This window comes from Bemisia tabaci, chromosome 10 (assembly GCF_918797505.1).
Source record: "Bemisia tabaci chromosome 10, PGI_BMITA_v3".
Taxonomy (NCBI): Eukaryota; Metazoa; Arthropoda; class Insecta; order Hemiptera; family Aleyrodidae; genus Bemisia; species Bemisia tabaci.
In genome coordinates, this window is record NC_092802.1 from 11,534,856 (window position 1) to 11,561,509 (window position 26,654).

General features: G+C 36.4%; 2 protein-coding genes across 4 annotated transcripts in view; one reads left to right on the plus strand and one right to left on the minus strand.

Annotated features, from left to right (window-relative positions):
* The first annotated feature begins 100 nt into the window (after positions 1-100).
* OXA1L (OXA1L mitochondrial inner membrane protein) lies at positions 101-9,910 on the plus strand. The gene is made up of 6 exons (XM_019062526.2): positions 101-305; positions 1,555-1,881; positions 2,616-2,984; positions 5,575-5,739; positions 6,525-6,792; positions 7,900-9,910. The coding sequence occupies exons 1-6, from the start codon at positions 246-248 to the stop codon at positions 8,046-8,048; spliced, it is 1,338 nt and encodes a 445-aa protein (XP_018918071.2). The 5' UTR covers positions 101-245; the 3' UTR covers positions 8,049-9,910.
* Positions 9,911-9,947: 37 nt separating this feature from the next.
* Positions 9,948-26,654, minus strand: part of LOC109044694 (FHIP family protein AGAP011705) — a 30,648-nt gene continuing 13,941 nt past the window's right edge. For all 3 annotated transcript variants that reach the window (XM_019062524.2, XM_019062525.2, XM_019062523.2), the window contains 10 exons: positions 24,010-24,177; positions 22,325-22,518; positions 21,388-21,524; positions 20,281-20,407; positions 18,169-18,347; positions 17,191-17,369; positions 16,159-16,351; positions 14,211-14,328; positions 12,504-12,606; positions 9,948-11,411 (listed from right to left, as the gene is read on the minus strand). In XM_019062524.2, the coding sequence (XP_018918069.1) occupies positions 11,397-11,411; positions 12,504-12,606; positions 14,211-14,328; positions 16,159-16,351; positions 17,191-17,369; positions 18,169-18,347; positions 20,281-20,407; positions 21,388-21,524; positions 22,325-22,518; positions 24,010-24,177 (1,413 nt within the window). In that variant the 3' untranslated portion in view covers positions 9,948-11,396. The remainder of the gene's footprint in view (positions 11,412-12,503; positions 12,607-14,210; positions 14,329-16,158; positions 16,352-17,190; positions 17,370-18,168; positions 18,348-20,280; positions 20,408-21,387; positions 21,525-22,324; positions 22,519-24,009; positions 24,178-26,654) is intronic.

Below are 26,654 nucleotides of genomic sequence, written 5' to 3' on the forward strand. Positions count from 1 at the left end.
ATTGGTCCGATGTTCCGTTGTTCCCGATGTTTAGACGACGGAACGAACAGCGAAAAGTGGAAGGAATTATTTTTGGAAAATTGGAATTGAACCACGTTTTTGAGGTTAGTTTTTCAATTCACGATGCATGTGTAATGTAATGTAAGCGGCATGGTAGTTTCTTCGGGAAATTCTATCATCTAGTGCTGACTGTCATGAACATTTGATCATTTTCTTCGTTTGCATTTCGCCGCTTGAAACTAGTCATGTTTCGGAATTATCGAGTTCTTCTCAGGACGAGTCCACTTCATAAACGTAGCTATCGGGTGAGTGGAAGTACCCATGTTCTCAAGGAGTTATCTATTGCATAAGAATCTTAAAATTGTTTTTTTCCCTTTTTTATTTTAATGCAAAAGTTTACTCTATCACACAGTAGGGGTAAGTCCAATGAGGTCTCTCACAGTTATGTTGTATTTTTCTTGGAACTTAGACAAACATTCCTCTTGCGATAAGACATCCATAAATTCTGCTCTTTCCAGTCCATCAGTCGGCATTTTTAAGGCTGCATTTTTGGAGCCATGGGGTTTATTAGGATTGCAATGACACTGGCGCTTGTCTGGGGTCAATCTTTGAACAACATTATCGAGACTTGTAGAGTCCACGGCAAATAACTTCACGCACTTTTAGACTGTGATGGAAGATTGTCTTTTTTCGAGTAAGGTAAATGCAAGGAATGAAATGGCGGATCTTCTATTGCAGTCTTAAAGTGCATAAACTTCTTTGGCAAGGACTCAGTGTGCCAAGAATGGGTCTGTTTCAAACCTCAGCCAGAGCCGCCAAAGAGTTGTTTCTCCAAGGAAATGGCTGAAAAATCTCAATGAGGACATCAGGAAAGTCTGAAATACACTCCTTACTTCACAATCTGCGCTAGAAATATGCGTTTTCTATGCAATATTCCGGCACAGGTGATTATTTGGTAAGAGAAGTTGTTCAACCCAACCCCCGAACACTAGGATGTTACTCAATATTCAGCATGACTGATGCTTTTGCGCACAAATTGTGAGGAAGGACGACGATCAGTCTGTATCAGTGCATGGGAATTGTGATGATAAACACGGTAGTTGATGAAGTCTAGTCTCTTCATGTTTTTTTTGGTGGGTTGGTGTCGGCCATGTTGAGTATTGTCAAGCATCCTGTTGCGCAAGGGCTGGATGGAATGACTCCTCTTGCAAAATTTTCACTTATGCTATAGTATCGTTTTAGAAGTTTAAAGATCGACACTACCAACGCAGATAGTGTAGTTAGTGAGTCTTTCTCAGACTTTTCTGATGCACTCATTGTGATTTTTAAGCCATTTTCTTTATGAAATAACTTCTCTTTTTGCTCCAGCTGAACTTTGCATCAGGACCACCAGAGTTTACCTTCAAGCATCCTATGACTGAAAGTGGAGCCAAGAGCTCCACCAACCACAAATTTTTATACGCTGCTGATGAGTTAAGTGCTTTTAGACTTTCCCCATAGCAGTAATATTTTCTTCAGAACTTTGATTTCTATGTTAACCCTCTCTTTTTTCAGTTCGAAAACCACTCCTGTTTTCACAGTCAGTTGCTCAGGCAAGGCATCCAGCAGTCGAATCTCCTAAACAAACAGTGCACAATTGTCTTGAGAACTTTATCTACATCACCAGGATTATTACAAGCTGCTGAAAAAATTTTGGAGGAAAGCGCAAAGAAAGCTACAGAACCAGTCACAGCATCCACAGTAGCCTCACCAGTTAAACCATCTGAAGGGACATCATCAACAGTTCTAGAAGCAACGACTGTCACACCAGCTGCAGATAGCTCAGCAGCTGCCTCCGTTGCACAACCCCTCTCCAGTGACACTTTAATAGATACCTTAGCGGTAAGTGTTAGCTTTTGTAAATTTAAGAATTATTTCATTTTCTCAGGTTATCTTCCGAGTCTGTACATCATAATAATTAGTTATCATGATCTTTTAATGAGGTATATTGATAAGGGTCATTTTCGTGCCCAGGCATTATCCTTTAACTCATCTTTTTTTTTGGTTCTTTGAAGGTACAATTTTTGACATGAGTCATAACTAAGCCCTTTTCGGGGTTTTTCTGAGTCTAGTAATGGCCTCAGCATAATTCTGTAGCCCGATTTTAGTGAAAAATGTGGGCTTTGCGGCATTCGGGTTCTCTAGGCCTTCAGATTTATGTTTAGGCTACTGCCAGGCCTGGAAAGAGTCTGAAAATGACAGAACCATGACTATAGGTCTCCAAGGAGGAAGAAATCACAGAATCAGGGAATTCAGGGTGGACCAAAAACGACCTTTGTTGATACCTCTCCTCCACAAGCAAAAGCACAAATGGATTTTCAACTGCCAGGTGTCCTAAATACAGTAGTATTACAATTATTGTCTATGATATGTCTTTACATTGAGCAATACTGGTTTACAATACTTGAAGATTTTATTCATGAACATGACTCTATATAAAATACATTTTGGATACTCAACTTGAAATGGAGTTTTGTTCCTTCGTTCAAGAAACGATGCATAATGCAGCATTCCACAGTAAATTAATGTCTTTTCTTTCACATTTGTTATTTTCAATTTTTTTCTGTTCCCTGTAGGTTGCAGTAAATTCTGTAAACCCTACTCTACAGGATTTAGGAATAGGGAAAACGACGACTCCAGTAGGATGGGTACAAATAACATTAGACTGGCTCCATACTTCCTGCGATTTACCTTGGTGGCTTACCATCGTCATCTGCACGTGCGTCATTCGAACCGTCTTATTTCCCATTTATGTCAAGAATCAGATAAATGCTGCTAATATGTCAAAATTCATGCCCAGGACTCAAGAGTTGAACCAGGAACTAACATTGGCACGCAAAAGAGGTGATCAGTTGGAAGTTGCAAGAGTCAGTCAGGAGCTTCACAACTATATGAAGGAACATGGAATCAATCCTTTGAAATCAATGCTGCTACCGATGGTCCAGGTATATCGTTTGTCAAAAATTTTTTTTTCCCCTATCTCTCTAAATTTTTTTGCTTTTACCTCCTCTCTAATTTTAGCTAAGTTAGAGATGGACTGGCCCATTCAAGCTCTTGGACTTGCACTACTGCGCTTTCGCTATTTTGTGGCCCTTTCCCTTCTATCTGGGATAATGAGACAGTATCAAAGAGTTGCTATGGAAACACTAGTGCCTCCAAAACTGAAAAATTAGTTATTGGTGGTGATGAGCAAGGTATAGAGTTGGAGGATGGCCGGTACATCAACGGATGTGAAGAATTTAAATACCTTCCAGTATAGCTGACCCAAGATGGGAAGTTCGATCGGGCCATCAAAAAACGTAATTTGCAAGGAAGAAAAGTCATCGCAATGTTAAAGGGGGTTCTCTGGGATCACTCATACAACCATTTGACCACGGCTGTAAGCATGTTGCAGCCTTGCCAGATTGAAGGATCGTCAAACTGCAAAGATGTCTTGATCGCCCCGCCAACTCTGGCGGGTGGGACGAACGCGCAAATGGCTGCGACACTTAGACGATGCTTCATTATTCATCACTGCAATTTAAGTTTCGCCGAAAAAAGCAAAAATAACTATCCTAATAGCTACGATTTAGAATCAGGGACAGTGGTTTTTTTTTACGTAAAAAGAAACAAAGGGAAATAGGTTTAAATTAAATATTTCGACAAAATTTCCCGTGATTTCAATTAAAATCGTTCCTAAAATTATTGTAAATTTTTTTAGAGAACCTGTGCACCGACTTTTAAAAAATATTGACTCAAATTGAAGCATTAACTGTCATTTGCAACGTTGCAATCGAGGTAAATAAGCTCCTTTTCGCTTGATACCATCGATATTTGGGATCGTTCACGGCAGGCGTGACATACAACTATTCTACCACGGCTGTAAGCATGTTGCAGCTTCGCTGGATTGAAGGCGCGCCAAACTGCGAAGATGTCTTGACCGCCCTGCCAACCCTGGCGGGTGGGACGAACGCTTAAATCGCTGCGACACTTAGAAGATGCGTGATTATTCATGACTGCAATTTAATTTTCACCTTAAAAAGCAAGAATAACTTTCCTGATAGAATCACTATTAGAATTCCTGTATAGAATTCCTATTAGAATCAGGGACCATGGTTTTTTTTCGATAGTAAAAAAATCCACTTTTCGTTATTTCGCTAGTTTTTTCCGTAAAAAGAAAAAGGAAAATAGGGCAAAATAAAATATTTCGACGAAATTTCCCGTGATTTCAATTAAAATCGTTCGTAAAATTATTGTATATTTTTAAAGAATCCGTGCGCCGACTTTTAAAAAAATATTGATTCAAATTGAATCATTAACCGTCATCTGCAACGTTGCAATCGAGGTAAATAAGCTCCTTTTCGTGTGATACCATCTATATTTGGGATCGTTTACGGCAGGCGTGACATACAACTATTCGACCACGGCTGTAAGCATGTTGCAGCTTCGCTGGATTGAAGGCGCGTCAAACTGCGAAGATGTCTTGACCGCCCTGCCAACCCTGGCGGGTGGGACGAACGCTTAAATCGCTGCGAAACTTAGAAGATGCGTGATTATTCATGACTGAAATTTAATTTTCACCTTAAAAAGCAAGAATAACTTTCCTAATGGAATCCCTATTAGAATTCCTATATAGAATTTTTATTAGAATCAGGGACCATGGTTTTTTTTCTATTGTAAAAAAATCCACTTTTCGTTATTTCGCTAGTTTTTTCCGTAAAAAGAAATAGGAAAATAGGACTAAATAAAATATTTCGACGAAATTTCCCGTGATTTCATTTCATACAACTATTCAACCACGGCTGTAAGCATGTTGCAGCTTCGCCGGATTGAAGGCGCGTCAAACTGCGAAGATGTCTTGACCGCCCTGCCAACTCTGGCGGTCCGGACGAACGCTTTAATCGCTGCGACACTTAGACGATGCGTCATTATTCATGACTGATAGCGGCTTGATATATATATATTTCACGATATAATGTTTGTAATTTTCATATGAAATTTACCTTATTCAGCTTGCAGCCATAAAAATTGAAACCATAATTATAGTTCCTCTGCAACGTTTTCCCAATGTCAGGGCGAGGTTGTATCATGAAACCATACAGATCAAACGGTGCTCAAATTCCATTAATTTCAGTACTGACACCGACATACACCTCAGCAAGCAACATTGTTTCCCAAATGTTTGTAAACAGTTAAGGGTCTTCTGGGGCTTCCTAACGGCGAAATAGAGGTCCAATGATTTTTTTTGAAGAATTTTTTGGCCACACTCCCATCCAAATCTAGGCGGGCTGATATGTCACCTCCCCTTGTCTGTATATTTCCTTTTCTTTCTTATGAATGACATAATCACAGCTTTATTTGTAAGCTCTTGAGTACCAAGTGCGTACATATCAGTGAATGGAAGAAATTTGTTAGGTTAACAAAACACGAAAACAGCAATTAGACTTGAAGAATCAATCGTCTCAGAGCCAGTTTTGTGCTCATTTCCTCGATGATCATTCAGGTCTTTCGTAAGGTTTTTCAGTCTAATTTTTATTTTATTTTCATCTTTTTTAGGCACCTATCTTTTTATGTTTCTTCCTCGGACTTCGCGGGATGGCCAACGCTCCAGTACCAAGTATGAGGGAGGGAGGCTTGTTTTGGTTTACAGATCTCACAGTTGCTGATCAGTACTACTTACTCCCTCTAATAACCAGCGCAACTTTGTTTTTGACTCTAGAGGTAAGTCAAGTTCCAATTCATAAGTTATGTGGAAAATAACTCAAGCATCGGTAGAAAGAAGACAAAAATTCCATTTTTTGCACTTAGTTTTTCTGAGACAAACCTTCAATTGAAAAAATTATCCGATTTCCACTTTTTTAAATGATTAGCTCCCTAATGGATCAGTAACATTTCAGAACGATGTTTTGATAGTTGACGCCAATCAAATCAGTGAGAGTGGTAACACGCCAACTTAGAATAATAAAATGTTCAAGAGACGCAATAAATTATGCAGTCGGTGAAGTAGTTGATCCAAGGAAAAGCTTTATGGTGCCGAAAAACAACTATTATGGGACACTTAAGGCCCAAGTTAGCATAGATGCAACATCTTCGATTGTTCTTATGAAAATTTTGAATCAAATAATTTTCGTCAAATTTTCAACGAAACTCTGAGAGCATTGACAGCAATGACGTATGTTTGAGGATTTTCCATTCTTTCAGTCTCCAAAATCTAAAAAATGGTTTTTTTGCCACCAATTATCAAACTGTACCAAATTTTGGGCACAAATCGAACTGTTTCGAAATCGAATTTTCAAATTACCCGAAGAAATTGGTGAAACAATGAAGTTGATCTCATGATTAAATTGAATTCTACCCAAAAATTTTATCCACCCAGAAAAGTACATCAATTTTTTTCCTAAACCTTCTCCTATTTTATGCTTATTATTGGGATGAGATCATGCCAAATCAGAGCTTTCTGTTTCCGTTAATTAAATTCTGAAATTGGTGATTCCTCTTTTTTCTAGTTAGGTGCTGAATTTGGTAAAATGCAAGCTGGAATGGGACCATGGATGAAGTATATACTCCGAGCTGTACCTGTAGCTCTTTTCCCGTTCACCCTGCATTTTCCCACAGCAGTCTGCGTCTACTGGACGACAACCAATACCTTCTCCCTGGTCCAGGTTATAGTTCTTAAAATTCCAGGCCTTAAAGACAAATTAGGAATCCCGGCTGTGGCGCCAGCTGCAAAGAAGTTGGATTCAAAGAAAACTTTCGTCGAAGAAGTGAAATCTTGTAAGCATACATCAACTTTATCAATCAATACAATCAGGGTCGCATCTATGTTGGGTCGATTTGTTTTGATTGGATGTAGATCAGACGCAAACTCAATTTGACAGAGACGCATCATATTGTCACCAAATCTAATCTAGTACAGAAAGTAACAGAGACGTATGGGTTGAGACTCTTGTTCACAATTAGAGCCGCTGCCCACAAGTAGTTAAGCACTGAATCAAAAGTGCATCAAGTCTAGTCTCACCTGAATTTAAAGTAGAGGTTCATGGCACACTGAGTGTGATTAAATTTGTTTGTCGAATCTAAGTCTAATCAAAATCAAGCGAATGTAAACATGTCAATTCAATCCTACAAGTTTTGTGGGCAGTGTTTAGTGACATCTGAAGATGTAAATTAAATTAAATTGATTGAGCATAAATGCGGTCTCATGTCTAAGACTTTCATTTTTACTTTATTCACACACAAAACTTGCGTTTATCTGAGTTTGGTGTTATCCAGATCAATTTGATTAGTAAGCGATGTCTCGAGGTGAATCCAAGAAATGTGGTATTGATTGTTACTATTACTACTATTGTGTTGTGGCACCGAAGTTTAAGCGACTGTGAAAGAAAGGTTCAAAGAAAGTACAACTATCTTATCAGGAATATCTGTATCACGTTGATAAAGCTACAGGGGTGTTGAGAAATTCTGCACGCCCCACTGCGCAGGCCAAATGCGGCGGCCTCCCTCTTAACTAGCCAGCTGGCTACCTAGCCCCTTCATTTGGCTTTAAACTTTTAAAAATTGAAGCAAATTGCACATTATACTCTAAAGTCAGGAATTATGATATAAAATTGTACATGTGACCTTGAAGCAACATGTCGGATGGTAGAAAACAGTGTTTTGGAACTCTCTGTGTTCCTGTACTCAAGGGTGTAGGGTCTGTGAGGCCAAATAGCTGAAGCTCAATTATTGTTGTGAATGAATCATGCATGAGCTTGCCTTAAAAAATTGTATTTAATATATTTTTCAAATCTTGTTTTCTCTTTTGCAGAAATTTTCCAAGTCTAATATAAAACTTTGTGCTTCATTCTCTGTTTGAAATCAGACGTTTTTCTTTTTTTCCAGCTTGGTCTAACATGAAAGTCGTCCAGGAACTAAAGGAAAGGGAAAGAATTGATGCAATAGCATTTGCCCGCGCTGGAAGAGAAGCACCGGTCAAAACATACAAGTATGATCCAACTAAAATCCGTGCTGTGAGGGCCAAGAAAGCATGAAATTAATTTAGTGCTCGCTTGAGGAAGTCTGTATTGTTCTGCGTATAGTTATTTTATCAATAATTGTAACATAGCAGAGATGAGAAAATTCTGACAATTTTTTCCACTAAATCAATCTGTTTACTAGCTTTTCAGAAGAATTTATACAAGTCGGCCTAGATATTGTTTGATTTTCTAATTCTGTGACAGACGGGAGCTTCAAGAAAAGTCCACATAGGTATTCCTATTGTTAATCTCAAAAGCCATCAATCTGTCTATGTGCAACAGCTATTGATATGAAAACGTTTACAATGTATGTCGCCTTCTTGATGGTATGTACCTCCATCTGTGAATTAGCATTTAAGTGTTCTTAGAAAAGTGTTCCCAGAGTCCATGCCAACTAAGTTTACGTACTTTTAGACTGCAACAGAAGATCTTCTGACATCGTTTTTGCATGGGAAGCAAATGCAAGAATAAGATAGTAGATCTCCTGTTGCAGTCCACAAGTGCATAAGTGTAGTTGACGCAGACTCTAACAGGGTTTTAGCAAAGGTTCTATTATTTTTTGGAGCAAAGACCGAAGTAACAGTTGGAAGTAGTTTCATCAGTACTATTATAAGAGAACCTTGATGTTGAATGGTGCTTCTTTTTCACATAGTTTGATCAAAGTTCAATGGTAAAACGGGTGATGAAAAAGATAACTGTGCAAACATCTGAAGCTTCTAGTGAAAATTAGACCTAAGGTAAGAACTTTACTTTGATTCAAGACAACCTCGCTTGTACATGAACCATGAATATTAGTTTAATAGTTCAGTTTCATTCAATATTTTCTGATATCCGGCTAAAATCCGTTCGATATTTACCTGCAGTATTATATCTCAAATGAAAATACCTAAGGTACGTCTTGTGACATCTTTCATTGCTGCAAATTTTGAAGAAACCGCCCACCCTTAATTTACAAGATGATTTTCGGGTTCAGATTCAGGTAAAAAATTGCTTTGAAAACTTCAGGGACTGTATGGCATGCTGTAAGAAAGAGTGGATTTTTCCTATTGTTTACTTTCTCTCCTGTTCACAAGTTTCCATGGCCATTAAAACAAAATCTCAATTAGCCCGTACACTTTTGAAGAGATTTGTTCTCTCTTTTACCTCTTTTGGATGGAGAAAGTATTGTTTTTTGTTTCTTTCTTCTGTTAATCTTAAAGGTAAAGTTTTAATTAGGAGCAGAAATCGCTCCTATGTTTTTAATGCATGTTGCTATATGTGTCGTGAAAAAAAGTAACAGACTTTTTCTCATTTTGGTCAGAGAAAATTGGAAAAATTCTGTGAGTTTTTTTCCTACAACTCAATGTATGATACTCTGACACTAATTTTGCTTCATCAAAAGAGATTTGTTGATCCGGTGTATTGATAGTGACAATCGATTTTTGCCCAGTACGAATGGCCAACCTTTCAAAACTTGTTTACCACAAGCTTCACTAATTTGCCTAATGGACATAGGAAGAAGTGTTTATTTCCCTCAGAATATTGCGTCAACACTCACTTTTGTTTATGTATTGCATTTTCTCTTGAACTTTTCTCAATTCTGATGGACCTCAGACAAGTGAATGTTTTTTTATTATTATTATGATATTACTGTAAGATTTCCCTACAGTTTGATACTAATGTAAGAACATATTCATGCTTGACCTCAGTACTTATTTTTTGTATAAGCCTTTTCCCCCGCTGAAAATTTAGTCTCCTCTCCTGTAATAATGACACCGGTTAAGACAGAACTCCAGCAAAAGTTTAGTCATTTGTTACATTGACATAACTGTACTGTTATACCCTGTTTAATATTTTTTTTCGCAGAAAAAAGAAATTAAAACAGTTTTCTTTTTCAATTCGTGATGTTACTATTTTGAAGATACCTAGTTACTGTTTTTCTTTTTTTTTTTTTTTTTTTTTTTTTGCAAAAAAAAGCAAAACTTTTTTTTTTAAACAGGTGTTAGACATACAAAGATATGTAAACACATTTAATGTGAGACATGCGGCCAAGTGAATTAGCATGATAATTAAAATGAGGACATCAAGAAAGTCTAAAATACTCTTTAGCGTTCAATCTGTGTAGTCATTCCATGGTGTCTAGCCCAAGGAAATCCAGGATTTATCAAGGAATGAAAAATCTCAGGGAAAAATCAGGAAATCCACTGAAGATATTGGGAATATCATCCTCTAACGTCCCTCTGCACTCTTAAGACTACTTTTGCAACCCCCGTCTCCATAGACCCATGGCATCGGGGGCAACCTAGGCTCAATTTTAATTTTTAAAATTTTAATGCTGGTCAATATTTCATCATGATCAAAATGGATCGAGTTTTGAAACAGAAAAATGGAAATATCTTGTAAACCGTTGGTCCGGTTTGGTAGAGCAAAACGGACCAAATTTTCCAGCCCTTCTCTATTGCTACATCTACTGTGGCACCCCCCATAGATCCATGGGGCGGGGGGCACTCTAGGCTCAATTTTAACTTACAAAATTTTGGTGCTAATCGAATTTCAACATGACGAAAATGGATCGAGTTTTCCTCAGACTAAGTTGTGCTGTTTACACCGGGAAAATCTGAGATTTATGAGGTAATGAAAAATTTCAGGGAAAAATCAGAGAATCTGGTTCAAAAACTGGGAATCTCTGCTTCTAATGTTTAGAGACTTATCTCTCCCTATTACTTGGGAATCTCCTCTTCTAATGTTTAGAAACTTATCTCTCCCTATTACTTCATTTGAATTTCCTCCAGGCTGTCTTTTTTCTGCTGTCATTTGTCGAAGATACATGAAAGAATAATGAGTTTGTTTGTGTACAAAAATAAATTGTGTTTACTAAGTTTCAAGTACCTACTGTTATTAAGGTTTATATTACAGCACCTTAACTGCCATCATTGACTTCTTGAACCTTCAAATCATCGGTGTAATAGAGAAATTTCATTGAACAGATTGTAAAGGAAAAACCACGAGAACTGTTTATTTGCGATTGATTTATTAAAATGAAAGTAAAAAATAACAACAAATAAATTTTTTTTTGTCTTTTTAAAAACATAATGCACAGTGTAGTAACAAAACGAAAGTAGTTAAGTGCCTTCCTATAAAATTATTTTTAAAACTTTTTCACTCTCAAAACAGAATAAATGAATAAATATTTCATGTTAAAAAATAAATGTATGATTAAAACATGGTTTAAAAAAGCATGAGCACGATGAATTTACGCTGATTGGATGGAAGAAAGGTACAACAAGCTAAAAAACGTAGATAAAATCTTTTGCTTTTGAAAAGCAATGTTAAAACAACAAAACAGAGTATTGCAACGTGAAATGAAAATTGACGGACTACAGGTCAACTTTTGGCGATCTGAAACAGAATCAAAGAGTTCCAATTAGTAAAGCAGGTTCCATCTGAGAGACGACAACGATTTTAATTAAGGTCTCATAAACGGAGGTAGAAAATACTTTTAGGATTTTGATACTCGAAACAACCGTCCTTTCCTTAGGCTCTTACATCATTCATAAATATACAATCCAGTTGGATTGCATTTGAATAAGGAATTAGTGCAAGTGAAGTGTTGTAAAAATCATGCATCAGCATTTTTGTCTACAAGTAGCCCAGGTAAGTAGATAGTTTTCATTTTTTTACCAAAATATAGTTAATTTTATAGGATAAGGATTGTGTGAATTTTATTCTTTTATGTGTATTGACAGTGATACTCCCAAATCACATATCTCGTTTACTATGTTTAAGAACCTCCGCTCTTGAGTTACTTTTCATAGGAGGAACAAATCAACATCATTCCTTGAAGTTTTCACAAATTTTTCTCCACACATAGAGGAAAAATTAAGGAAGTTTTTAAAAACTGTTGTTGGGTAACTTTTTATTTAAAAACAAAGAAGAAAAGGAATTTTAAAACGTTGCAAACCGAGATCTGTGGTTTAGGAGTGTTACCGTCGTTATTCAGTATTTTTTAAAGCAAAAAAGAAGTAGCACAGTTTGGACAACACTGTAGTTGCATTGGTTTCCTTCTGCTTAGTGAAAACCATTTAGTGATTCACACACACAGTAAAGTAGGTAGCTGCCATTTTACCAGCCTGCAGCTTAAAATTTGATATCGAAATAATCATTGATCTGATATAAATTATACATAAAATATACCCAGTTGTGATTTTATTTAATGAGGAAGTATGAGTTTTTATTTGCAATCCTGAAGGAGAAAGAGAAAAATCTGATTTTACTTCTCTCTTTGCTGATTTTCTTGATGGCCCAAGCAATAAAGAGTTAAATTGGTCTTCAGGAAATAAACAAAATATAAAATCAGGCAACCGAAGAGTGGTTGTCAAGTATTTATCGTTTCCCAAAAAAATTGTCTAATGCTCACCCATGAAAAAGCAGGAACTTGATGAATCAAAAATACCTGAGGTACGGTTTTATTGAAACATAGAAAATACTCACAGCATGTTCTTGCGTGATTGCTGCTAATTCTTTAAGCCACTCATCCAAGAGAACTCCACACATGACCACTCGCTTCACTTCACAATTTTTCCTTTTAAAGAACCTAGAAAATACATGGGATCAGGTTATTTTTAAGTCTAACAAAGCACACAAAAAATAAAAATAGGCATACATGTTTTGGAATGTATTATTCAAGGCGAATGCCTCAAAGGATGTTCTTTCATGTTTTAGGCTTGGTGAAGCAAGCATTCACAGCCAAGAGGCCTGCCCTTAGATTCCTGATTGTTAGCCTTGCAAAAAAACCTGTTGCAAGTTGTTTGTTGATATTACAGGATAAAGAAATTAAAGTTGATCAGCGTTAAAGTTCATCATAACGGAGAGTAGACAAGGCCAAGGGATGAAAATTATTCAAGAAGCTTGAAATAATATTGCTCCTCTAACTTGAAGGCGCACCTTAATTTCAACCTAAACCCTGAGAGGCATGAAGGCACGAAGCAGAGAGCTGACAGGAAAAATGAGATACGCCCTTGCATTAGAGAAGGGAGGATAAGTCAAATATTTTGAATTTTAAAATAGCTATAAGATAAAGCAATCTATGCACCAACACAATTTAAATTAAATGTTGTACAGGGTGGAAACTCCTCACCATTCAACCACTAAAGTAAAATTAAGAAATTTTTTAATTGAACGAGGGCAAAATAAAGACATTTTTATCCAATATTTAAGTTGAAGGAATATAGAGCGAGGGTAAATCAAAATTATTCATATGAAACTGGTGTTCATAAGAGAGAAATATCGTTGGCCGAAGTGCAAAACCTTGTAAGTCCACTGCAATTTTTTTTCTGCTCCTATTTTATTCTTCCAAAAAGAAACAAGCCAACTTTGAAGCTTGAAACTCCCACAGAATATTCTGCTGAAAGAGAAGAATATTCAAGGAAGTTTTCAAGAAATTACGGTGGCTAGTGTTCCATAAGAAACTTAAGTTTGGCTCGATCAACGAGGAAAAGTGTCCAATGAACGATGCCGAAATCCGTTTGAGAATATCTGCATTTGTTGAGCCGCTCTCGCGAAAAAACAGCTGAGCGCGTGACGTCATGAGCTCCGTCTCGCATTTTGCAGCCTGTACTCTGCATTCTGTCAGTGGTGTCAACTGGTCGACTCGTTTTCGCAACAAGTTATTAGTTCGCACCGATCTCGCTGGTTCCTGGCCGACTCTTTTTTCTTTGCTTTGGTGTGACTATTAAGGCGACTTCGCAGCGCAAGACAGTGAACGCACCAGACTTCGAGTTGTGTGCCTGTGAATTGCAGTCGCACCAGGAGCGCATGACGTCACCAGTCAGACTTACAATCATTCATATCTGTACCGATTTTGCGAATTTTTCAATCGGGACAGAGCCATTATGCTTCTTATACCTTCCTGCTTCAATTTTTAATACTATCTCATTTTCGATTTTAGGGTTGCCATCCCCTAAAAGTAAGATAGGAAGTCTGCAACGTCGCAAACGGAGATACGTGGTTTCACACTTTGGACATCAGTGTTTCATTGCCAGTTGATAACAGAAGAAAAAGCAAATCAGAGAATGATAGCTGTGCGGTAGAGGAGAGAAAACAGAACTTTCTCCCTACGGAAGCTCATCTAATTTTTGAAAATATTCCAAAGTAATCTTGCGATATAAGTCCCTGTAATGTGCAAAACTTATCACTCACCAGTATCCAGCTTCACTGGGTTCCAGTTCTGATTCTTTGAGAGAATCTTTGTACGAATTTGAGTATCGTCGGAACATTGCATTGAACGCTGTGGATAAACTCCTCCTTTTGTTATCACCTAGAAACAGAGCCAATGTATCTCAGGTCATTTAATTGACTTTGATAATAATATGAACTTGGTTCTTACATCTAAAAGGTAAAAAATCGAGAGGGTTGCTTGTAAGCAAAATAGATAAAATGCATTGACAACTCCAGAAGATTCTCGGGGCAGTCAAATATTCATAAAAAGACAGAGGTCCATAAATTCAAATTGATTTTTGTGCATATTCATACAACATTTCATACATTTGTATGTCTACATGTAAGTACTGTGTAAAAATTGTGATCTGTTCGATGGATAAAATCTGATCAAAGAAAAACAGCATAAGTCCTACACGCTTCTTGGGTTTTCTAATAATAAATTGGTCTTTTGGAGTTTCACCCTATCATTTCAACCTTCCTAAGGGTGTAAAACAAAAATCTGAAAATAAAAAATCAAAGCAGAAATATGCAGCTTAACATTTTTGTTACTAGGACAATTTTGGTGTTTGTTACTCATTCAGAGTGTGAAAAGACTAAATTTCCATGAAAGGCGACACTTTTATGAAAGATTCCTTCACTTTCCAGATTCCTAAAACTTTTCAAAACTTCCCTCTTTTCTAGGTTTGTAAAGTTCCTAACGGCTAAGAACTGAGAATATTTGGAGTTGGTACTTCAGGTGCATTTTTTCACCATTTCATACATGAGATAAGGCGCAAACTCTTTGACACTCCACTTTTTCTACATTTTTTGCGTGGGTCTTTCCAGAAGTGAATCAAAATAAAATCAATCCAATTTCAATATTTCTCGAGATCGATTTTATCTCTAAGATATTCATAGTACTGGTAGATCGAACTATTCAAAATTCCAAGAACTCAAGTGAGGCGATTCGCATCATTTCAGCAATATCACAGAGTTATACTGAGTCGATCTGATAACTGCCAGTCTGCCAACCCCTTCTTCTTTTCTATTTCTATCTAACACCTATTAGCTGAGAATAAGTTTAGACTGAGCTCCTTCTGAAGTGCATTATCGATATTTTGGGTTATCTAGATTTTGCTGTTCTGGGTTCATTCACAGTGAAACTAGAGAAGCTTGTATCTTGGAAATAGCACAGCAATCCAGATTTCAGATTCTCTATTTTCTTTATTCAGGGTGTCTACCAAAACAGGCTGGCCAAAAATCAGTACTTTTACAGTACCGACGACTGAAGAAATTTCAAAAATTTTAATTTCCTGCTCAAATTGGGACAAAAATAAAAGAAAAATGAAAACAATTTCGGACCTTCTTGCGGAATTTCCGCACTTTTTCAGTACTTCCGAACCAAGGTACACTCTACTACAGGTATGGACAAACGGAGTGCCAAAGTGGCAGTGCTGAGATTATAAGCCATCGAGTGACGTCACAAGTCGTATCGTCTTTGCCGTGCAGTTCAAAATGAGGTTCTGGTAGATCCGTTAGCTTTGATAAGCCATCAGATGAATTTAAAAAATTGATAGGACTCAAAATAACGAAAACCTCAACTAAGAACACGAAAAAATAACACAAAATTGACGAGACCCACTCTTAAAACAGAAAGTAAATAAGTTTTCAATATGGCGTCGCAGTCGTACCATTGGACGCTGCCAAATCTACGCGCTTCGACGACTTCTAAAATTCCATTTGTCCATATCTGTAGTAGAGTGTACCTTGCTTCCGAACCGCCCTTGAAAAATCAGTACTCTTTTCGTACTTTCCAGAAATTCCGGACTTGCAGACACCCTGCTATTGCTACATCTTGAGAAAGCCTAATGCAGACATAAATGTTGAGAAAATTTCTGCAACAACGTTCGAATGAGAACTGAACATTTGGTAGCGTAGTCTCTCTCACCTCTATCAAATGAATCATTGGAGTATTTTGTTGGTGGGAGACTAGCTGGAGATTCATTGAGAGCGTTTCTTCTGGCGTTGACTATTCGGTCTTCTTCGTGCAGCAGAAACAGCTGAGCTTCCTGGGTGAGACTTTCAAGGTTGCTTTCATGACTCAACTTTGTCTCTATTCTTTGTTTAAGCGTCCCGATGACCTGCAAAAAAAAAAAAAAAAAAAAACAGTTTTTAATCAAATATAATACCGAATCAATTACTGACATCAACAGGTGTGTTTTAAAAGAACCTATTTCATATATCTAAAATGCCATTTTCAAATTTATTCTCTTTAAAGTTGTTAAAAGAAGTCTTGATCAACTGTAGCTGTGGGAATAAAAGATGCGACTGATAGTTCGGATTCATGAAAGATCCAAACTTGGTCAGTAAGGCTTTAAAGAAAAAATAAACAGAGTGATGGTACATACCCAAGAACCATAAATATTTTGATAGAGAATACAAAGAAAATGTAACGAAAATAAAAATTAATAATTTGAAAATTTTCATGATAAATTATAAAAAGGCACATTTCTTCAGCTTCTGGGCAGACTTAGTGAAGATTTCAGGAGAATTCTAGCGAAAAAAGGAATTCATACAGTTGCTACAACTTCCCCCTTCCTTTTGCCTGTAAAATGAAGGATACGTCCACACTCGATACAATACTTTCAATATATAACAATACAATACAATGTGCAATATAACAAAATATACTTTTCAATAGATAACAATACAATATTATCAATATATGATGCTGTTCAGCTCAACATTTTTCAATATACATAAGGATAGGGGAAATTAAGGGGGTAAGCTGTGGTTAGAGGGTTTTGATCAGTTGAAAAATTCAACTTGAACGTTTATGCGATGAAATTAACATACCGATTTCGGAGCGAAAGGCACGATGTTTACAATTCTTCGTAAGGAAAGTGCCAGACTGTGCCTGTTCTTGTAAATACCTACTTATAAAACTATAAAAAGTAATTCACGGTGAAGACTATATTACCTGAAAGAGCGAACGTATACTGGGTTGAAAAACTAATGAGTGGTCTAGAAGGAAGGAGTGAATGAGGGGCTGAGGGTATACAGCAAGTCTTGATACAAGGCCAGTCAGGTGCAAATTTACATACAGGTCATGAGAAAGCATCGACTCTAATTTGGCAAACAGGATATCCAAGAACAAACCTGCCAATCAAAAAAAAAATTACTTTCTTAGGGACTGCACGGAGAAAAATAGCGAGCAAAAGGCATCCACTGGTAAATAATCCATGGATTTTCTGGTAAAAATCTCTGGTGCTAACTTCAGATCAAAATGACAACAATTCTTGGAGTTTTATTCATTCAAATTTCACTAACAAGTATTGAAAAAAAAGGAGATGTCTACTGTCGATTGCGAAACTGACCTTCATGTTCTGAATTTCCTCTTTTGCAGCTATTGGCTTCCGAACTTAAAGTTCTGATGGACGAGAAAACCCGAAACGAGAAAAAAATTTTCCCACCAGCCCGATTGTTTTCACATCGATAAGTTATTGAAAGAATGTTTACTGATTTTAAACCCAAAGTTATAGTGAATTTTGTCTCAATCATTGATGATGTTAACCGTACAAGATTGCCGGCATGGATAAAAGTGATCAACCAATCTGAGAGCATCAACAAATCACGTGATTGGTTTTTGATGCCCAAGCAGCAGCAGCTTTTGGAGTAAACAATTGAATACTCAATTTTGATACCATGTTGACATCCATAACTAAAAAGTGGTGTGAGACACATGTTAGTGATTGATGTAATTTGAGGCTGCTTATCGATCAACATAGGTTTTAGCCTTTTGATTAGAGTTATCTTTGCGAAGACAATCACCCTGCAGGAGGAAAATATATAATTTTCATCATAAATTTTGTATCAGAAACATATTATAAATCTTTGAGCTTGCACTTAAAAGGAACTCTAATCTAGATTAAGTATAACTGTTCAATAAAGTGCTCACCTATACTAGGAGTTGTACTTAAAATATTATTCAAGTATGTTTTACTATTTGTGCTATTGCTTTGCTTGACATTATTACTAGTATGACACGTTTCCATCACAGAATCACTTCCGCATGGAGAGGGAAGACTTTCCGCATCATCACCTCCTCCACCTCCCGTATCCTCAGGCTCTCCTAGTCTGTAAAAAATAAAAAATCAATGATATAAAGAAATACACACAAAATACTGAACAGTAAAACCAATTTATTCCACAATGGACCACTAGACAAGGTACGAATCTAAGCAATCTGATATAGGTTTTTCAACCAAAATTTCACGTAGAAAACGATTCACACAACGAAAATTACTGAAACCAATTCCTAACGAAGATATTAACGTTTTTATTTCACATTGGTTACGAGGAATTTGAACTGCCCGCTCACAAAAAACTCAAAGCTTCACGTGAGTCAAATCGCGCACTACAACGGTTTCAGCAAGCTTCTCAATCGAGCAATGTTCATTTCTCACCATGTGTTGTTCAAACTATTAGCAATTTGCTATAGCTGAGCCAAAGCGTCAAGACTGAGGTTGCTAGATTTTTATATCGCTGAGACGTTTATGATAACGTTTAGCGCGCGATGTGAATCACGTAGAGCATTGAGTTTTCATGAGCGGGTGGTTTCAATTCACGCATCAAGAATCATTAAATATCTTCGTAAGGAGTTGATTTCGGTAATATTCGTTGTGCGTATCGTGTTCTAAGTGAAATTTTGGTTCAGAAACATGTCTCAGAATGCTGAAATTCGTACCTTGTCTAGTGGTCCATTTTCTTTCTGTTTTGTTACCCTGTTCATATTAAACTTGGGATATTCGACCTTTAGAAAGGATCTTGGTGCTCCTGAAGTGCAACTTGAGATTTTCGTCTACAGGAAAAATCAAATAATCAATCAAAATGGATGCTGGGACTGCTAAATAGGGCCTATTTAGGTGAGGGGCTTTTTGAGGGCAGCCAAAGATCTATAATCTTGATGGGAGATTAGACAAGGTCTGAACGAGAAATTAAGGTCACATATTTTCTCTTCAAAATCTTATGTTGAACGAGCTAAATAAATAAACAAGTATTTTAAAGACAGATAAAATGGAAGTTGTATCGTACAAATGATGACATTTGTATTTTGGTCATTTAACCAGTGTATATTGTGAACACGAACATTTCGTTAAGGAGCTGATTCCCAGACTTTCCGTTGTGTGGAACATTTTAGTGATTTTGAATTTTCGTTGAATTTTGAAAAGAAAATACATTCCTTAATAATTGAATTCATGGCTTGTCTAAAGGTCTATTATTTCACTTGATTTTGGTGCAATAATGAAGACTGCAAATCACTGGTGAAATTCCTGAACCACATATCTTAGTTTGCAACTTTGCTGACTTAATATCATATTTCATTCTCTAAATGTACCTAAAACTACTCAAAGTCAACTTTTGAAATTTTTGGTGATTTTTTCTCCTCTATACAACGAATACGAGGTGTGGTCAAAAAGTTCCCGGACTGGTGCCGCCCTGGGCTGAAAAATGGTCCAAACGAGCTAAACTTAGGCTCGTTTGAAAGCTTATACTCTCACAAGTACACTTCTTTTTAGTTTTTGAAAAAATATTTATTAGTTTTCGCACAGCGTCAATTTTACGGAGACGTGTTTGCGCCGTGCGGCGATTTTGTCTGCGAACGAGAAATGACCAACATCCACTTCCAACTTTGAGGCGGCTGATAAGATAGGTGCATCCAGCGATCACGCTGATATGAGTCTATCCTACCTCTGGTGTACTTGCACAAGATAAAACACTATTGTTTACCTGAAATGTGTCACTTGGAACGCATCAAGATGCAATTTTTCAAGAAAAAAACGAAAAACTCTATTCACGAGATACCCGGTTTGGGAATTTCAATAGCGAAATCTTTTGTAGTACTCTAATAGTCGACCAAATAACCTGACTATCAGTAGTCTACCTACTTGGGACAAATGAAGTTTGCGAAGGTGTTAAAATAAGAAGCACTTTTTTTCTATCATTCAGTTTGTACATACTAGTTAACTTTGAGAAACCTTAATTTTCCCCAGAATATAACTGAACTTGCCTGTTATTGTCTTTGAAAGTTTTAAAGCTCTCATATCCACTACTGCCGTCATCAGCTGAAGGTAAACTTATATGGTCTGCATCAGTCTCCAAGGTTGATTTCAGTTCTTCAGATTTTGGCACAACAGCTGTGGATGGAAAGAAAATTAAATTAAGCGTAATATAGTTTTTAAAAGAGAGTAAATTTCAAGTGCTCTACAGCAGAAATCTAATCACCGATCAAAAAAAATAAAAAAATAAAAAAAATAAAATAAAATCTACCGCAAAAGTACCGAATAGAGTTATTATTAAAGAGATGAAAACATATGGAAATTAATTAAATATCTTTGAAAATCTGAGAGCTTAGGATATCACCACAACTTACATTGCTGCGGAGTCTCTTTTTTTACCATCAAATCTTAAGTCCTCCATGTTTTTCCGAAACCTGATACATAATAATTAATCTGTTTCACTGTTCCAAAGAAAGTGAAAGAAAGTGTGTTGAAAGTGATCTCCAAAGTCTTCAATTATTGAGTATAAAGAGTGGCTATGTTAAACAACAGATGATAATTATTGTTATTTTCTTCTTCTTTTTTGGCTTCAATAAAGTGGAATTTCTACAGTAAGAATGTAAATACAGAGATTTGGACCGCGTTAAGCAGAAAGGAACCAAGCCACATCAGCTATTGCCAAATTTAGCTGGGCAATTTAATTTATTACATGAAAATGGTGAAACGGATTTTTTTGAAAATTTTGGTGAATTTTCTGCATGTTACAGGGCTGTTCCCCTAAAATTTTCAAAAATATTTACACAAACGTTCTCTTGTAGAGAATTAAATACTTCAGTTAAATGTGGCCACAGCCGATGTGGCTTGGTTCCTTTCTGTTAAACGCGGTCCATTTAATAAACAACTGCAGTTTTAAATAATTGCACATGACTCTGAAATTGGCTAGTTTAATCTGTAAGAAACACTCAGACTTCTTCACAAATTCATTTTCAAAAAATAAAACCGCATATTACTAACAAGAGGTTAAAGAAAAAAAAGCCTTACAAAAGTTTTTACTGGCTCTCTACGATCCAAAATATTGTGAGAATGAACAGGGAAAACAGAATGAAAGCAAAGCATACCAATCTGCGGTGGACTTTCTCCGTCGTATGGATACGTCCAGGATTGGGTGGCATTTGTACAAGAGGTTATCCTATCTCTAGCATGGCTTAAGTATGAACGATAGTCTCCATACAGACTTCCTTCTGCTCTTGAGTATCTGCAAGAATCAAAACAAGAGGAAGTAATTTCGTGATGTTCTACATTCTGTCATGTAGTCAGTGCATTACCACAAAGCAGGCGCTTATTTTTTACTTCAAATTTAATAACTTTAATGAAAAAAAAAAAAAATCCTCAAATTATTTCTACCAGCTCCTCATAATCTGAGAAATTGTAGAATTGGGCAGAATACTAACCAATAGACAGCATTTCCAACTTTCTAGCAGCCTGATTGTTGAAATGTTGTGTTTGTCGGATAGACATAGATGGCATAGGTTAAAAGGTGAAGTGATTAGTCGGCTATGTCTTAAGTATCGCTGCTTTATCGTATCGTTGTCAGGTGGAATGGACGACATACTGTCGGAAACTTATGAGGTGCTGTTAGCTAGTCGTGAGTTCCACCCAACATAGGCACGACAAAGCAGCGATAAGACGTAGCCCACCAATCACACTCCCCCTTTTAACCTATGTCATCTATGTCTACCCGGCAAACACAAAATTTTAACAATCAGGCTGCAGGTCAAGTCCTCCATTTGCCTCTATGAGAAATCTAGGTAATAAACAATAATAAGTCAAGTTTGCTACAATTTTTCCTGAAAAAAGTTATGTTAAATTACAGGTGCTCTACTTTTTGCAAAAGTAACTGAGGTTCGAAATGAGTAATTCTACATCATGATATTTATTAGAGATTTTAGGACAGAAATATTTTAACAGCAGGTTGAACTATTTTTTGTGAGATTTTGAACAAGAGCTCGCATAATGTGATCTTGCAAAGACAAACCCAGAAGAGAAAGCACTCACCGAGTAATGGCAGGAGAGAGTGAGAGAAACTTCTGGGCTGAACGGCAGTATGGATCGATGTGCTGAACTCTCGATCGCTGAGAAAGCATGACGTGAGTGCAAGGTACAAGGTGACGTAAAACAAGATCTAACATAATGTCTTCACAGTTGAGGTCAACAAGAGATTCCAGGGTGGCCAGAGTCACGAGACACAGCTGTTATAAACCAAACCAGAATTCAATTATCTCATTAACTCAGTTACATACATGAGGCCCTTTTCAACCAGGCAGCTTTAATTCATGACAACGTTGCTAAAATTTGGCATAAAAGTGAAAAAATTCATACAAAGTTTTCTTGTGTTGATTATGATTAGGAAGGTTACCCATAGAAATTCCTGCCATGTTAAGGGAAATGCTATATGAAAATTTGAGGGTTGCCAGATTTCTAGTAATAAAATATTTATTTTTGAAAAAATTTTATGAGTGGGTATCTAACCTTGAAATTTTCAGATAATTTCGATTGAATTGGGAATAAAATCCTCTGAAAAATTCAAAGAGACAAGTTTCCCTAAAAATTTGTATGTTATCAAGGGAAAGGACCCCGCTCACCTCTAATGGGAAGCTGCACCATGACCGAATGCTAATTTATTTATGTCATTAGATTCTACTCAAGATGCTGATCAAAAGTTATAATTGCGCCAACTTTCTACGATGCACCGTTTTCGCAAAAAAACCTCCGAGAAGTTTCAATTATTCGGCGATAAGAAGCCAAAAAGATTCCTCATTTCAGTACTCGATTGACAAGAGGCTGTGTGTCAACAAGGAAATCATGGGAACTCCCGCACCCAGCGGAAGTCTTATCTCGGATTCCGCACGCCGTTTTGCTTGACCATCCAAATCAGACTCTTGAGGAGCATAAGAACGGGAAAGCCGGAACGTCAACCGGACAAGAGCGGGAGGGAGATAGCCCCAGAGTCGGCAGGTATAGATAAGAAGATGAACACACGCTAGGTTTTTTCCTTATTTACATCGGGCCTGTTCTCAAATGCTTTGTTCGTTTTCATTCATTTTCGCCGAATAATTGAATCTTCACGGCGGTTTTTTTGCGAAAACGGTGCGTCATAGAAAATTGGCGAAATTATAACTTTTAATCAGCATCTTGAGGAAAATCGAATGATATAAATAAATTAGCATTCGGTCATGGTGCAGCTTCCCACAAGAGGTAAGAGGGGTCCTTTGGCAATGCCTGAAGGCTCATACAGCGTTCTTACTTAGCATGGCAGATTTAACTTCCTGCATTTTGTGGAAAGTATCTTATCATCAAAGGTTATACATACATAACAGCCGATTTTACAGGGCAGCTTCGCGCTCTGCAACACCCAATAGCTGTTCCTGAAAAGCATCTCTTCCATTCCTTTAAAACTTGTTCAAGGTACACTTTGAATAAGATTGGTGACAATTAACACCTTTGTTCCATTCCCTTAGTTATTACAAACCCCAACAATAACTCTCAATGAGATTCAACTCTAGAAAAAACCCCTTCATAAAATTCTTTAATTGCACCAATAGGTCTTATAGGTTATAATTTTATCTTAATTGAAAGTAATGTACAATTTGAAAATTGGAAGAGTAGGTGATTTTGTGAGCAAGTAATAACTGTTGGCTACTCGGTTTGAAGTGAAAAGCAACAACAGCTGGATAACGTACCCGAGATTCAGCATTAATTCTGGTAACAAGTGCATCTATTACGCGATGGCCTTCGTATGTTTCTTGGAGCGTGAATCGAACAAGAGAATGGAGGAGGCCGGGATGAGTCACGCTACGGAGCATCAGATCAAAATAGGCAGTTGCAACAATCAGATCTTCTTCAATATTCTGTGGAGAGAACAGACATTGAAAATAGAGTTAAAAAATGACACAGAGGTGAAACCGGCAAAGCTTAGGACAAGGTTTAAATTTAAATTTTGAAGCTAAAAATACATGAAAAAATAAGAATATTAGACTTGAGCAACGGATAAAAGTAACTTCGAGTACAAACGTTTATTTCATTTTTGCACAACCTTTTGTGCAGAATTGCCTAGTTATGGCAAATTCATTTATTTGTGTGGTACTTCATGTTATTTTGTTAGGTCAGAGAAGAATAGACTTTTGTACTAAATTACAGAAGAATTATAGAAGAATATTATCATTCATTACACTAAGGTGTTAGTACGATCTCATACTTCTCTCATAATAATTTAAGAAAATAAGGAACAATTTTTAGATAGTTTTGATACGAAGAAATGAAAGCTAATCCTTAGATATGAGAGAAAGGGAAGAGAAGAGAGAGGAGAAGTTAAAGTAGAAATAAAAAGGGAGAAAAATTTGAAATACACTAAAGGACAACCAATTTTTCTTCTATACATACTGGAGTTGAAAATACTAAGGGGCAAAACATTAAGTATACTGCATACTGACTGACTCATATGTTTTTGACTTCGAACAAAAATAATAGCATCTCCTTCAAAAGGAAAATGAGTTAGGGTGCAAATATTACAGAAGTAAGAAAAAAAAGGGATATCAAGTTATAATAACTATTAGAGGAAGACTCAAATAGATCATGCCATTCCGTCAGCATTCAGTTTCTTAAAAATTTGCAAATGAATATTAGATCTAATGCACGCATAGAAAGAAGAGGGAAAGAGAAAGAGGGAGAAAGAAGAAAAGCTAAATTAAAAAAAAACGAAAATTTTAACAGAGGTTTTTGTATGAGAAATTAGTATATTTAATATGTATTCAGCAGTATTTTACCTGCATAAGAAAGGAGAATGAAATTATTAGGAATAACAAATAAAAAATAATCAATACATGTAATCAGATTAAAATGTAAAGAATTGACATGAATGGAGTAATATGTCAATGATCAATTGTACTGCTGGTTAAGTAGTCAAGTATACAGTGAGGAGAAGGAGGGGGAGCTTAAAGCAGTTTCTGTTAGAGGCTGTAAAGAAACCAAAATTAAGATTAGTGTGGATAGAAATGTTGATGGTTAGAGAGTTCACGATTTTAGTTGGCCGATGACTTCGTAACAATATGATACATTACTCATTTTAGAATCAGGTAGAAAATGATTAATGACAATGCATTTTACCATGCTATTCTGACCATCATTCAAATATTTCAAATCAAAAATACACAAAATATAACTGGGTTGCTGTAAAATTAAAAATAAAAAAATTATTGTCTGCATCTAAAGGGATATTGGAAGCTGTCAAATCGCAAAATAACACAATTAAGGAAGGATTAAAAGAGAGAAGGGGAAATGGATGTCCATTTGGAAAAATCGGAGCATTGTAAAACAAAAAAAAAACTGTATTCATTAAAATCATAATCAAAATCTGCACCAGAAATTAACCTAATAAATGGAAAGTAACATGCATAATGTTGGTGGGGAAAATTTGACTAATTTTCAAAGCATTTTCTTCTGTAGAAAAGGCATTTTATACATGAATAAGCAAAGGTAATATTTTTAAGATAACTGAAGAAACCCAACAAATCCTTGCTTTTTGTTAGTGCAACATATTTAATAAAACCCGAGTAAAAAAAAAAAAAAAAATTATAAATCAAAATAATGTCAATTTGTTTCCTCGTATGTTGCAGCTGGGAGCTACAAGAGGTAGTCAATATCTTCTCAGCTTTTATTTTGGTCAGTGCTAAATCTCACTTCATTGACAGGCCCATTCTTAAACTCCCACTATCAGCGGACAAAAAGAAATCTAGATAATGAAAAATATTTGTGAATAATGTGACCCTGACCATCAGTGGGAAAAGGGGCCTCAGTAAAGTAAAATTCAACATTTAGTTATTGATACCAGGGCATGGATAAGATTTCCATGAAAATATAAAGACAAAAATACCCTACGTCAAAAAAAACCGAAGTTGCAGCGATTTGATGTCTGTGATTCAAAACTTGTAATTTTGAGAAAAAACTATTTGAAATTCTCATCTGCCGCTCTTAGAGCATCGAATTGTTGGATTATTATGCAACTGTAAAAAGTAAATAAATAAATTGATAATGAGACTCATTCTCAACTTATTCATTAGAAAATCATGGAGAATTTTCTGTCAGAAACTCAAAATCAAATTTTCGAACCCAACTCGATTGAATCACTTGACTTAAAATTTTGTCTGCAGTCCTTTCCTCCGTAAACGACACTTGCAAACCTTATTTCAGGGTAGTGCAGTCCTCTGTTCATTGGGTTAACCTTTTTCCTTAAAATTTTCAACCTACATTATGATTAGGAACAAAACAGGAGATCCAAAATGCGAAGTACCAGAAAAATGAATTCACGAGCAAAAACGAATCATGCAAC